Source organism: Sporothrix brasiliensis (assembly GCF_000820605.1).
Source record: "Sporothrix brasiliensis 5110 chromosome Unknown Cont17, whole genome shotgun sequence".
Lineage (NCBI taxonomy): Eukaryota > Fungi > Ascomycota > Sordariomycetes > Ophiostomatales > Ophiostomataceae > Sporothrix > Sporothrix brasiliensis.
The window spans coordinates 398,840-411,397 of record NW_024467136.1 but is presented as its reverse complement, the minus strand read 5'-3'; the positions used below and the strand labels follow the sequence as shown (position 1 = coordinate 411,397).

Genomic DNA, 12,558 nt, shown 5'->3' with positions numbered 1-12,558 from the left:
CGCGGAATATGGGCAAGCACAAGGGGCATCTGTTCAGGAGCAGTGCCAAGACTTGACGATGCCAAGACCGGAATCAAAAGGCCCATATATGTGAAAACCTGGGGTAGCCTTCTTGCTTTGCAGTGGTCGGATGGACGGACGAGTAACAAGGAACAGCGCCAAGCGGCTCAAGGAAATCAAAATCAAACAAGGGAAAACAAGGGAGTTGGAAGAACAGGGAAGGGGGCAGAAAATACGGAAGAAAGGCACGTGTGCATGTTCGGCTGTTGCCCAACTTGGAAGTGGTTGATGAAAACAAAACTTGTGAGTCGTTTGTCTGATTTCCTGTCTCTCCTCTCTCTTCCTTTTCTAATTGTCATCTACTTTCATCCCACATTGGGGCTGACGACAGCAGGAGTCTGTGCCATCGCGGCCATCGCACGACACAGGACGATTTCTGGCCCTTGTTTATTAGACCGGTATGGGAAAGGGTAAAGGATGCATGGCAAAGCCTCTTCTCCCAATCCCCAGGATTATGTGCATCTCAACTCGCCGTGCCGGGGCCGAGAGTACGAGCTGAGAGGCCACGGCATGTTATTGAGTCGTGTGGCAACGGGCAGCGAACACGGTAGTCAGGATGAGGAAGATGATATAAAACAGGCAAAGGAAAACTCCACAGATAAGAACATGTACCACAGACTGTCGAGCTCGAAGAACGAGGACCACATGAGGGCCGAGGAACGTCGAAAATGGGAATGGGACCGTCCTGGATCCAGGCCGTGGGAACGAGTGGCTGACGTGTTGTCCAATCTGGATAAGTTTGGGGCCACTTCCTTGCTCCTTTGTTAAATACAGATCTTGCTTATAATGCCGGAACGACAGGTCTGGCGACCAGATGGGAGGACGGTAGAAGTGGGGAAAGGGAAAGAGGAACGAGGAGAGTTATCTATGAGCTGGAGGAGTTGGAAGAGGCTTAGAACATGCGGGAGAACACGATGAGCTCGCAGGATGAATTTCCTGTGACCATCTGCAGAACACGAGGCATCCATTCGGGCGAGAGATTCGATGCGGCGGGAAGGACGAGATAGCTGCCAGGAATGAAGAGGAGGATGAAAAGGAAGAAGAGGAGGAAGAAGAGGATTACCGACGGATGCGTTTGTGTGGTCAGGCTGATATTCATAAGAAACGTAAACGACGCTGTACTTTATTCGATAGGAGAAAAGCAAGAGAACATTCATGTGCAAACGACATGAGGATCAGATCCTCATTTTTTCCCCCTATTTTCTTTACGGTTGCGATCACAAACAACACACTCAAAGTGTGGGGTCCACGGACTACCAACAAAGCTGGGGTAGAAACAAAAGAAAAAGATAATCAGTCCCGAATCAGATGGGTTCGAAAACGCAAGGAGCAGGAAAGGAGAATAAAAATAATTAGGGGCCAGCCAAACCCTCACAAAGACAAGCTTTCTTTAGTCGTTCGGCTCTTTTCTCTCGTGCCTTTCTTCCCTTCTTTCCGTAATCTTGGCATGTGTTTATCTTGGCCCTTTCATCTCGACGGCTTCCCCTCCGCACTGTATATGTGCTGTCTCTATCCCACCGCCTGTCGCCTGTTTCCTTTCAGTTTCAAGTTCAACCGCACTGCCAAAACGATATCTCTTGGCGGCTAATTGTCCCGAAATACCCTTGGTCTCCACGCTCTGCAAACCTTCCGATGATCCTTTAGGAGCGGGGATGGTACTATACGGTATCTCGTGGTATTCTGCTAGACGTGGATGTGCAATACGACTTCTCCTTTCCTCCTGACAGCTATCGACACGATGCGGATGCCTTCGCGCCGAGTCATGATCTACATTCTCCCATTTGTGGCTTTCCTGGACTCGTCATCCCTCGTGTTTCTTTCGTGATCATTACACGGAGTATATTACGAACCGGTCCCCGTAAGACATAAGACTCGACAAAGATGCTTTTACCGTCACCCTTCATCCCTAACCCACGTAAAAGCCAATAGACTAAAACGGTAAGCATAGAAAACCAGTGCTTTGTGCCTTTGAATTTGTATATAAATTTCTAGCAAAGCACAGTAGGTAGAAGAGGTAGGGAACAATACGTGAATCAATCCAAGAAACGAGAGGCACATCGAAGAAGTGTTATTTTTCACTGTACTTCAGCGAACACTAAGCAGAATTAACATGCAGGAGGATCTTTTATTTTATTTTACTTATTTTAAAAAACATCTTCTTCGAATTATTTTAATTCTCAATTGGAAAATTTCATTTAAAATACAGAAAAGTATTTTCTCTACATGATTCACATGTTAGAGTCAGCGCAGGGAACATTTCATGTTCTTTTAAAACTAGACTGAGACAAGAGAAAGACACTTCCAGTGTCGTCGAACTCGTCCCAATAAAAACCTTTTCCATTTTTATTTACTTTGGCAAAGAAACCATAGAGAGTCAAAATGATATTCTCCTCCAACCCATATTTTTTGGTGCCCATCAAGATAAAACCAGCAATGAAGGCAAGTAGCCAAACCATTTGTCCCGGAACACAAGTTGGGTAAAAAAAAAAAAACACAATAAACAAAACCCATCCAATCAAAGATCAAAGGACCAAAAACGAAAAGAAACCGTATTCACAATGTTTTTTTTTGTCAAAAAAGCAATAAAAAATAGAAGAGCAGTTTTGTGTGTCTGTGTGGGAGTGTATATTTGTTTTTGCTTGGGTTTTCACTCTCATTGCTTCTCTCAATCTGCAGTACACAAACAAAAACAAGATGAGTAGTAATAATGACACACATACGATAACAAAAAAAGGACATAGTACGATAGGAGAGACACAACAAACGAAAAAAAATAGAGACCGAGTAACAAAAAATTAAAGATTAAAGCAACGACAACAAGAGGACGCGGGCCAAGACCCTTCGAAAAGCATCCTCTTTTTTCAACAAACAAGTCTCCCCGCCCAGGAAGAGATGCGCGGGCAACTCACATCTAGTGGTAGTTGCCGCCCCAGCCGCGCTGCTGCTGCTGGTTGCTGTAGTAGTTGCTGCCAAAGCCCTGGCCGGCATGGCCGCCATGCTGCGCGTTGTGGCCGCCGTAGGCACCAATGTACGGGTTGTTGCCGTGGTTCTGATTGCCGCCGTAGCCGCCAGCGCCACCAGCCACCGACTGGTTGTTACCGTGGAGACCGCCGGCACCGTGCTGCAGGTGCGAGGGGTAGCCGCTGTAAGCACCTTGCTGGGTGGACTGCGGCGGAGGCAGCGACTGCGAGGCCTGGGTGTTGGTGGCAGAGCCGGGGCGGGCCAGGCCCGAGGGGTTGGGACCAGCACCGGCGGCCTTGGAGGCATCGCCGTACGGCTTAAGGTCATCAGCACCGGACTGCTGCGAGCCCACCTGAGACTGCTGCGCACCGTAGCCCTGGCCGGCAGCCTGCGACTGGTACGCGGAGGCACCGCCGCGGCCGTAGGTGCCATCGTGACCAGTGGCACCAGCACCGCCAAAGCCGGTCTGGGACTGGTTGGAAGAAGCAACGCGGCCGTAGTCGCTGAGACCTGCGGAGCCCAGGCCGGTGTTGTCGGCGCCAGCACCGCGGTGCAGAGACGAGGCGCCGCCGAAGCCGCCCGAAGACTGCGAGTGCTGGTCGTACTGCGGGTTCATGTTGTAAGGGTGGTGAGCACCACCGTAGCCACCCTTGCCACCGTAGGGGGTGCCAAAGTTGCTCTGGCCACCAAAAGCACCGTACTGAACATACTGGGCGTAGTAGGGGCTGGCGTAGTACGGGTGCTGCGAGTAAGACTGGTACTGGTTGTTCTGGTGCTGCTGTTGGCCGTGCTGGCCCTGGGCACCAGCGCCCGGCTGCTGCTGGGACTGCGGCTGGCCGGCAACCGGGGGATTGGGGGTCGAGGTGCCGCTGTTCTGGGCGTCGGCGGCAGCGGTCGACGTAGCGGCAGCAGCACCGCCGAAGCGGGACGCACCGCTGCTCTGGGGGTACTGGCTAAGCGAGTCGTATGCGCCGTAGGAGCGCTGGTTCTGGGCACCGTCCTGGTGGCCCTGGGCCTGCTGGCCGTACGCCTGGTAGTAGTTGTTGTACTGCGGCATGCGGCTCTGCGCATCGGAGGTGAAGTACTGCGAGTACTCGTTGGGGGCGGCGGAGCTGTAGGCGGTCGGGGCCTGCGGGGCCTGGGTGTTGGCGGTAGTTGGGATGCTCTGGTAGTTGTCGAACTGGGAGGAGGCCGAGGCCTGGGGCTGGGCGGGCTGGCCGTAGGCGTCGAAGGGCTTCTGACCAAACGCGGAATCCTGAGCAGCCTGGCCGTAGCGGCCGTACGGCTGCGCGTTCTGGGCCTGGGCAGCAGGGCCTGTCGGCGGAGCGACGGGCGCGGTGGCCCCCGGCGCGGAGGGAAGGGTAGAGGTCGCGGTGGGGGTCGCGTTGGCGGCAGCCTGCTTCTGGGCAGCAAACGCGTCGGGGACGGATGCGGGCGACGCAACGGGCGGGAGGGACGCGCGGGGGTGCGCGACGGGAGAATCATCGGGCGGCTGGGCGCGGGTCTCCGGCTCCTCACGGTCGCCGTCAATGTCCTCGTTATCTGCGCCGTTGAAGTTCAGGGCACCAAACTGCACAGCAGCGCGGTCAACATCGCGGTTGACAGGCATACGGACCGCCTCCTCCTGGTCGAGGATGCGGCGCGAGTAGCTGGGGGTGCGGACGGCGCCGCGGTCGGTGGCCTTGGAGGCGGTAGTAGCATAACCACTGCCCACGGCGGCGGGCTTGCTGGCGTGGTGCTGCTGGGAAGCAGAGATGGGAGTGCTGGTGCCGGCAAGAGCAGCGGCACGGGGGTCCCAAGAGTCGGCGGCCTCGCTGTGGAGGGTATCGGTTTCGGGAGGGTGGGAGTCGTCGTCGACCTGCTCGAGGTTGCTTTCGGTAAGGGCATCCTTGGAGGGTAAAATGGCGACTTCCGGCACGACAACCGGAATGGCGACGTCCAGCGCCGCCGCTTCCTTGACGACAGGCGTGTCTTCTTCGGCAGTGGCTGACTCGGGTTCGGCGTCGCCAGTAGGTGCGGAGGAGGGAGCTGTTGTGGGTGCGGCAGTAGAAGTGGAGGGAGGGAGGGAATCGGTAGCGGTATCGGTGGGAGCTTTGGTTGCGTGCGCAGCCTCCTTGGGCTTTGCAGCGGCCTTTGGTAGGGGAACAACAGTCTGGCGGAGCATGCTCGCCCACGTCTTCGGGACGGCAGCAGCAGCAGCAGGAGCAGATGTGGGAGCAGCGGAGGTAGTGTGTGCAGCAGCAGCGGCAGCGGTCGGTTCGGGGGTCGACTCGTCGGCGGGCTTCTGGCCATCCCACGCTTGCGACTCCTCGGTCGGGACAGAAAGAGGTGCATCGGGGCGGGTGCCGTTTGCCGGTGCAGGAGCTGAGCGGCCACGAGCACTGCGCCCACCGCGCTCAACCGGCCTGGCATTCGCACGTCCGCGGGTCTTGTCGGGGCCTGCCCCTTCGCGTCTGGCCGGCCGGGCTGCAGCTGCGTCGGCGGTTGCGGCCTTTGGCTTCGTGCGTTCCTTCTTCGGCTTGGAAACCTCGTCCCACTGAGAAATGGTGCCTAGTGGAGGAAGCAGTTAGTATGGGCCAGAACGGTCCTAGTAAAGATCGGAGAGGTTGACGATTGGGTGTGGAGTTGTATGACAAAGGAGGAACCAAAAAACAAAAAAATAAATGGAAAATGGAAACGGAAAGACGACGTGTTGCCGAGCATTGATTCTCTAAATGAAAGCCGAAGCAATTGCTGCGTGGCACCAATCGCATGATGCAAGCTGTGTGATGAATCAAGGGAGGATGAAGCTTGTCTGAGCAAAAGCTCGAGAGACCAAAAAAAAGCACGTGTCCACCTTTGAAGCTCTCCAAATGGCGCGACAGAAAAGCACGACAGCAAGAAAACCACAAAAACTCACCTTCGGCAATGCGCGTGACCGTCAGGTTCTCGTCACCATCGGTCTCACGGAGAGCAAACAGGACGTCGACCTCGGACCAGTCGGGGAACAACTCGCGGATGAGTGACGTCTTGGCGCCGTACAGCTTTTTGAGCTGGCCAATCTCGCCCTCGTCCTCGAGGGATACTGGGCTGCTGTCATCGTTCTTTGCATCACCATTCGTCCGGCGCGTGCTGCCACGGCCAGCGAAGCCTCCTCTGCCACCGCGTGCAGCGCCCCGGCCACCGCGTGTGGCAGCCGGTCGAGACTGTACCTCGGACGACATTGTGTGTCTGTAGAGGGAATCTGAGAAAAAGGTGGAAAAAGGGAGAACGTCAACACCGAGGATCAATTGTCCACGATGCGGAAGAGAGAGGGAGGAAGGAGATGAAGTCGAGCGTGTCCAAGACGACGAGGATAGGAGGATGGGCGGATGTGGTAGAAGATTGTGTTTTTTTAGGGGACTGAAAAAAACGAAAGTTTTCGATTTTCGCGATCGAAGCGGCTGAAAACGCGGGTGGGTGTCAGCGAGCTGCAGTGAGGGCAGGATAGCCGGTCGACAAGACAAAGCAAACCGGGAGACGAGGCCCGTGGAAGGGAGAAGAAGAGAGGCGTCGAACCGCGAAGACGATGCTGATGCTTGTGGTGAAGCGCTTCGTGAATGCGAATACAGAGAAGTGTGATGACGATGGCAAGGTCGAATGGGAAGGAGTGGCAAGGAGAAGAACGAAGGGATTTTGGAGAACTTGTCATGTGCGCATGGTGCCTGCTAATTCCTGCTAGCGGGCTGCTAATGTGGGCTCGTTGGGTTGCTGTGTGCGCAGCGTCCTGCCTTATTTTTTCGCCCTGAGTAAGGAAGGTAACGTGCTGTTGGTGCCAAACTGGGGGCGTGGATTGGGCGTGTATGGGGCTGTGGCTGGAAAAGGACTGCGGACGCGCCTTCCTTCCTTTCCCCCTATTTGTGTCCTTTTACAGGGGTAGTTTGACACGGCAGGCGCGACTCTGTAGGCGACGAACGCCGCACGAAAGCCGCCGAGGCAACCAACGACGCAACCATACAGAAGTACAAACGGACCTGACTTTCCTGACGAAAAAGGAAAGCGCCCAGGTTTGGAACACAGTACGTACCGATACTTTGTTACGACGCAAGTCACGATCTCCACAGTCGCCTGCTGTGGGGCACAGACACGCTCAATCTGTGTACCATCTCTGCATCTGCAGGTCCTGGCATGGTCCTGGCATGGTCCTGCAGGCAGGGAAGCTCCCCTGGACCCCTTTAGCGGGCGTGCAGCCCTGCTTTGGCATCCTGAAGCGTTTATCACGCGCGCAAAACCCCGCGTATTAGGTCCTGGAAAAGGGAACCGGGCAGCAGCCTAAAGGGGATCTAGGAGGAGGTTGAGGGCGCTAGCGGCCCAGCAGCAGGTACTGGTACTTGTACTGGTACATACGTCGTTTGGTGACCAGGTGGTTGGGGCAGGGAGAGACGAAAAACAAGACCAGGCCCCACTTGTCAGCTGTTGCCAGCCGACAGACAGAGGCACAGAAACAACCCGCATAATTGGACCCGCTCGACTTGGAGCTATGACGGTTGTTTATTGGGTTGCAGGTTCGCATCGTGACGGTGGTGTTGCTTTGCACATCTTGGGCGTCGTTTGTAGGTTTCTAAGCGGGACTGCACAGGCATGTAACCGATGCTCTTCGTTTGCTGCCCTTGTCATTGTCCTAATTGCGCATGTATCTTTTTGCGGTACATGCAGTACGTCAGGTACCTATCGCTTAGCGCGCCAGTTGGTAGGTGAGTGCAAGATGAATTGGCCTCGCCTTGCGAAAAGCCAGTTGGATTGTTGCAGGAATCGATAAAAGCTGCTGATGAAATCAAGCGCTCGGCCTATCCGGCCAAGGCAACACCTGCAGGTCAATCGTGTATTCTCCGGGGTTGTTTGCTCCGTTTGAAGAGCTTGACTATTGGGATGGCCCCTTCGATTACAGTGCGAAACAGTATACGTTCCTGACCGAGCAGCCGCTGACAGTATGCCTAACAAGGGCTACCATTTTCTTGAGATATGTAGCAAGTGAGCGAGACTGTTATTGGCCTACGGTCAAGAGACCGCCCGAGGCAAAGAATAACAGGACCGGTACGCTGTCTTCGAAACACTTCAACCTCAATTCGACCAGAAGTTCATACCGTCAACCGTCGATCCATGCAGGTCGCCATGGTGAGAATTGGAAATATAACAGAAAGAAAGGAACGAACACCTCCCAAGATGGCAGGATATGCGACGCTGCGGGCAATGAACGGAAGAAGACGGATGGAAACTGAGTGACGGAGAGGCCGTGCCGCGGTATTGCGTCTAGCTGATCAATTGAGGCCGTTTGTGAGAAAACGAACGCCAAGTCAATCACCGACACGCCGTGAATCTCGCTACTCGACCTGCTTCTACTCTTCGAGCTCTTCTAAGCTCGGTGTCTGCAGCCTCGCGCTTCGCTCTCGCAGTCTCGGAAACGCCGGAATGGGGCATCTCTAGAACCGCTCCCGCTGTTTAGGTCAGCGCATAGCGTCAGCACCACACCTGCCCCTCCTCTACGCAAAGCCACAGCGGCCCCGCGCAGTGCAGAGGTCGAAGTGTCTACGAAGCACCACAGGAAGGCACCACAGGAAGGCGCCACCAGCTCGCACCTCACCGTTGGCTTGCGACTGCCTACCCAACGCCCCGGAGGAGCTTGATGTAGTAAAGTGCAGGAGCTGCGTTGCCTTTCTAATGTTCCGTGCTGTCCCTCGTTCTTTCCCCATTGTCGTCATTTGACTGATTCCTGTCTGACTGCTGTATTTTTTCGGCTTGTCTCTTGTCCTTTTGACCATTCTGACTCTCGTCGCTGATCCTCTTTGTGATTGTAAGCCGAGAGAGCTCCATGACGGGCGCCAACTTTGCCATGCACCATTAATTGAGGCTTGTTTTGTCTCCATGCTCTGTTGTTTCTCGTTTCTCTTCATTTTCTTTGCTTTCTGCAATTTCCTCCGTACCTTTTCTTCACCTTCCCACAGATATCACAATGGAAAAGGTGACATCCAGACTGCCGTCGTGGGACACGACCAAGACCAAGAGCAAGCAGGGATTCGACAAGGTCTGGGGCTGGGCGGACAAGCTTGGCGCGCCCGTCAACCGGTTCTCCAACCGCATCGGCAGCGAGGCCTTTTGGCCGACTACGCTTGACAAGGAAAGCGACAAAGCAGCCCGTATTCTCCGGTCCTTTTGCAGTAAGTCTTTCGGTGCATTACGGCGAGCTGGGTCTGGATTCATCTTGGCAGCATTGGTTCTAACCACTACCCAGAGGATGGTTTCTACACGGAAATCGAGAAGCCCTCCGGCCCGGACCGCGACGGCCCAAAGTCGAAACAGCGCGTCATCAAAAAGATTCCTCAAAAAGTCATCCAAAAGGCCGTCGGCCTCGCCATATTCACGACCATGCGCACGGGTCTCTGGATTTCGGGCGCCGGCGGCTCGGGTGTCCTTGTCGCGCGCAAGGAGGACAGCACGTGGTCTGAGCCTTCGGGCATTCTTCTGCACACGGCCGGTCTCGGTTTCTTGGTTGGCGTCGACATCTACGACTGCGTTTTGGTGATCAACAACCGCAAGGCGCTTGCGTCGTTTACAAAACTACGGGCCACGCTCGGCGGCGAGATCAGTGCGGTGGCAGGTCCTGTCGGCGCGGGCGGCGTGCTTGAGAACGACGGCAAGTGGAAAGAGATGAACCGGCCCGTGTTCACATACCTCAAGTCGCGCGGCTTCTACGCAGGCGTCCAGGTCGACGGCACCATAATCGTCGAGCGGACGGACGAGAACAAGCGCTTCTACCACGAAGAGATTACCGCCGTGGACATCCTGGCGGGCAAAGTGCGGCACCGGCCGCCCGAGGTCTCTATGCTGATGGAAACGCTAAAGGCCGCCGAGGGCCGCACCGACGTCGACGAAGAGCTGATGGACGAGCTTGAGGGCCAGCCGGCGCCTGGCGATGTCGATATTGAAGCGCCGGTCTCGTTGTTTGGTGTGCCGGACCCCGAAGACCCGGACCCGTACGGTGTGTTGGCTCTTGAAAAGGAAGGCTTGGAGATTCGCGAAGCCGCCACCAACTCCCGCCCGGCTAGCGAGGTGTTCGCCTTCAACCCGAGTCCCAAGAGTCCCGTTTACAGCGCCTTCCACAACGGCCACCGGCGCACGCAGAGCAGCCTGAGCCAACGCTGGAGCATGGACCGCCGACCGGCTGTGCCCATGGCGGACATGGCGACGCAAACCGACCCCGTACTGATTGAGCCACATCCCGATGCCGAGGCCATCATGGCAGCCATGGCTGCGGCCGAGGCGGCCGAAGCAGAGCGAGAACGGGAAGCTCTGCGAGAGAAAGAGCGACAAAAAGAGGCAAGCAACAGCGCAACGGGTTTGGTGGTGCCCGATGCCATTGATGAGGACGAGGAACGGAGTGTCTATGAAGACGTGCCGGATGCGCCACAAGTCGACTCGGACGGTCCTGGAGCGCGGGGCGTTGCTGTCAACACCAACCCGTGGAGCAACGAGAGCGGCAACCCGTACAGAGACGAAGCCAAGTTAAATGCTGTTTCGTTCCCAAGAGGTCCCCCTCCGCCACTACCGCCACGGACGGCTGTTGCTAAACCGGCCGAAGCGTTTGAGGAAGTCAATCTAAACGGCGGTGATTCTCCGGTGACGAAGACGGACAGGTTTGACGATATTCTGTTTGTCGATGAGGACGGAGCAAACGAGAAGGAGAAGGTGGACACGGGGATTGTTGAGAAAACGACGGCGGAACACAACGGCGAGAAAGAGACGGACAAGGATGTTTCTTCAATAACGGAGCCTGCCGAGAAAACCGAGGAACCGTCCGAAAAGATAGCTGCAAAAGCTGAGGAAACACTCGACAAAACGGTAGAGGTGAAGACGGAATGATACAAAGACCTCTGGGACGGTGGACGAGCCACAAACTGTTGGCGGTGGTGGTGTTGGCTTTGATTGTTTCTTGTTTAGATCGGCGCAACGGCGCCTCATACACTGCCTATACTTGTATTCATAGAGCACATTGCATGACGCATTACGAATTTAGCGATAACGAGTTGTTTTCATGAGGCTCGGAGTCATGGAGCCTAGAAATGTCTCGGAGTCGCACATGTAAGTCGTGTAAGTGCACGTGACCACGTTAGTCATCCCAGAGAGTGTTCTGGCAGCCCGCTGATCTAAAAGCTACAGCGTACATCGTAGCACGTCACTGACTGAGATTATAAATTCGACTGAAATGACAATGATATTTCTTGCCCGCGACATACATTATGACGTCTGTTTCCCGAATACGTTGACGTATATACGACAAAAATACACTCCATGTCTTCAGCAACAACAGGGCCGGACCGGCCGTCGGCGGCTGCGGAGGTTGCCGCCGCCATCCATGACGGAAAGACACATCTTCTGCTCGCGGCCAGCGGCTCTGTCGCCACGATCAAGCTGCCCTTGATCGCCGCTGCTTTCTCGCGCGTGCCAAACCTATCTATCCGGATTATCCTGACGCCCAGCGCCGCTCAGTTTTTGCAGGGCCAAGCCGCTGAGCAGCCCGCCGTCGAGTCTGCCGCTTTGCGAGGACTCCCAAACGTCGACGCCGTCTATGTCGGCGAGGTCGACGAGTGGAATCCGCCCTGGACACGCGGGGCGCCTATCCTGCACATCGAGCTCCGCCGCTGGGCCGATTTGCTGGTCGTGGCGCCGCTGTCGGCGAACCTGCTCGCCAAAATCGCCAACGGTCTGTGCGATACGCTGCTCACCAGCGTGATCCGTGCGTGGGAGACGGATCCGGCGCTGGGCAAGCGGATCCTGGTGGCGCCCAGCATGAACACGGCCATGTGGAACCACCCGCTGACGGCGCGGCAGCTGGCGACGCTGCGGGACACATGGGGCGTGAAGCCGCCACAAGTGGCTACGACGGACGAGGACGGCGAACGCGAGACGGACGAGGCACAGCCAACAGGCTGGTTCGAAGTGTTGTTGCCCCAGAGGTAAGTTTATGTGTGCATGTCATGCTTTGTCTGGTGTCCTGGACGAGATGCTGACAAACACCTGCAGCAAAGGACTTGCATGTGGCGACGTTGGCCAAGGAGCAATGGCTGACTGGCGCAACATTGTGCTGGTCATCCGAGACCGGCTCTCGCTGTCGCCCGAGTATTTCACGGAGGGTGTCGTAGAATGATGCGCGCAAGACGATGGTTGTATTAAACCAGTTATATTCTCTGTAAAATGTACATATATCATGTTATTGAATTGATGAGATGAACCCTAGCTGGTGTAAGTAAATCATTATGCTGTGAACTGTTGAAGTCAGTGTACTCCAAATGTATCCAAGTGAATGACTGGCAGGCTGTTTGTCGCCCTGTTTCGGCTGACTATTACAAACGGCGTTTTCAAACATATATAGGACGGTTTTCTCTACCAAGATTTGCAGTTGTTTTCTCACATATCGTACACGGACGACACAACTTTTTGAAGGCATCGTTTCTGGGTGTTTCTTGTCGACCTTCCACGAAACAATTCATAAATGGCCATGGATTCTGCATTATATGAGACGTC

General features: G+C 55.4%; 3 protein-coding genes across 3 annotated transcripts; 2 read left to right on the top strand and 1 right to left on the bottom strand.

Moving 5' to 3' along the window:
• Positions 1-2,971: 2,971 nt before the first annotated feature.
• Positions 2,972-6,224, bottom strand: SPBR_02252 (rnapii degradation factor; the record flags this gene model as incomplete). Its single annotated transcript, XM_040760555.1, has 2 exons — positions 2,972-5,571; positions 5,921-6,224. The coding sequence occupies 2 exons, from the start codon at positions 6,222-6,224 to the stop codon at positions 2,972-2,974; spliced, it is 2,904 nt and encodes a 967-aa protein (XP_040620109.1).
• A 2,765-nt stretch (positions 6,225-8,989) lies between these two features.
• Positions 8,990-10,896, top strand: SPBR_02552 (uncharacterized protein; the record flags this gene model as incomplete). Its single annotated transcript, XM_040760855.1, has 2 exons — positions 8,990-9,194; positions 9,269-10,896. The coding sequence occupies 2 exons, from the start codon at positions 8,990-8,992 to the stop codon at positions 10,894-10,896; spliced, it is 1,833 nt and encodes a 610-aa protein (XP_040620108.1).
• A 429-nt stretch (positions 10,897-11,325) lies between these two features.
• SPBR_03139 (phosphopantothenoylcysteine decarboxylase) lies at positions 11,326-12,181 on the top strand (the record flags this gene model as incomplete). The annotated part of the gene is made up of 2 exons (XM_040761442.1): positions 11,326-11,990; positions 12,058-12,181. 2 exons carry the CDS (start codon positions 11,326-11,328, stop codon positions 12,179-12,181), a joined length of 789 nt encoding a protein of 262 aa, XP_040620107.1.
• Positions 12,182-12,558: the final 377 nt, after the last annotated feature.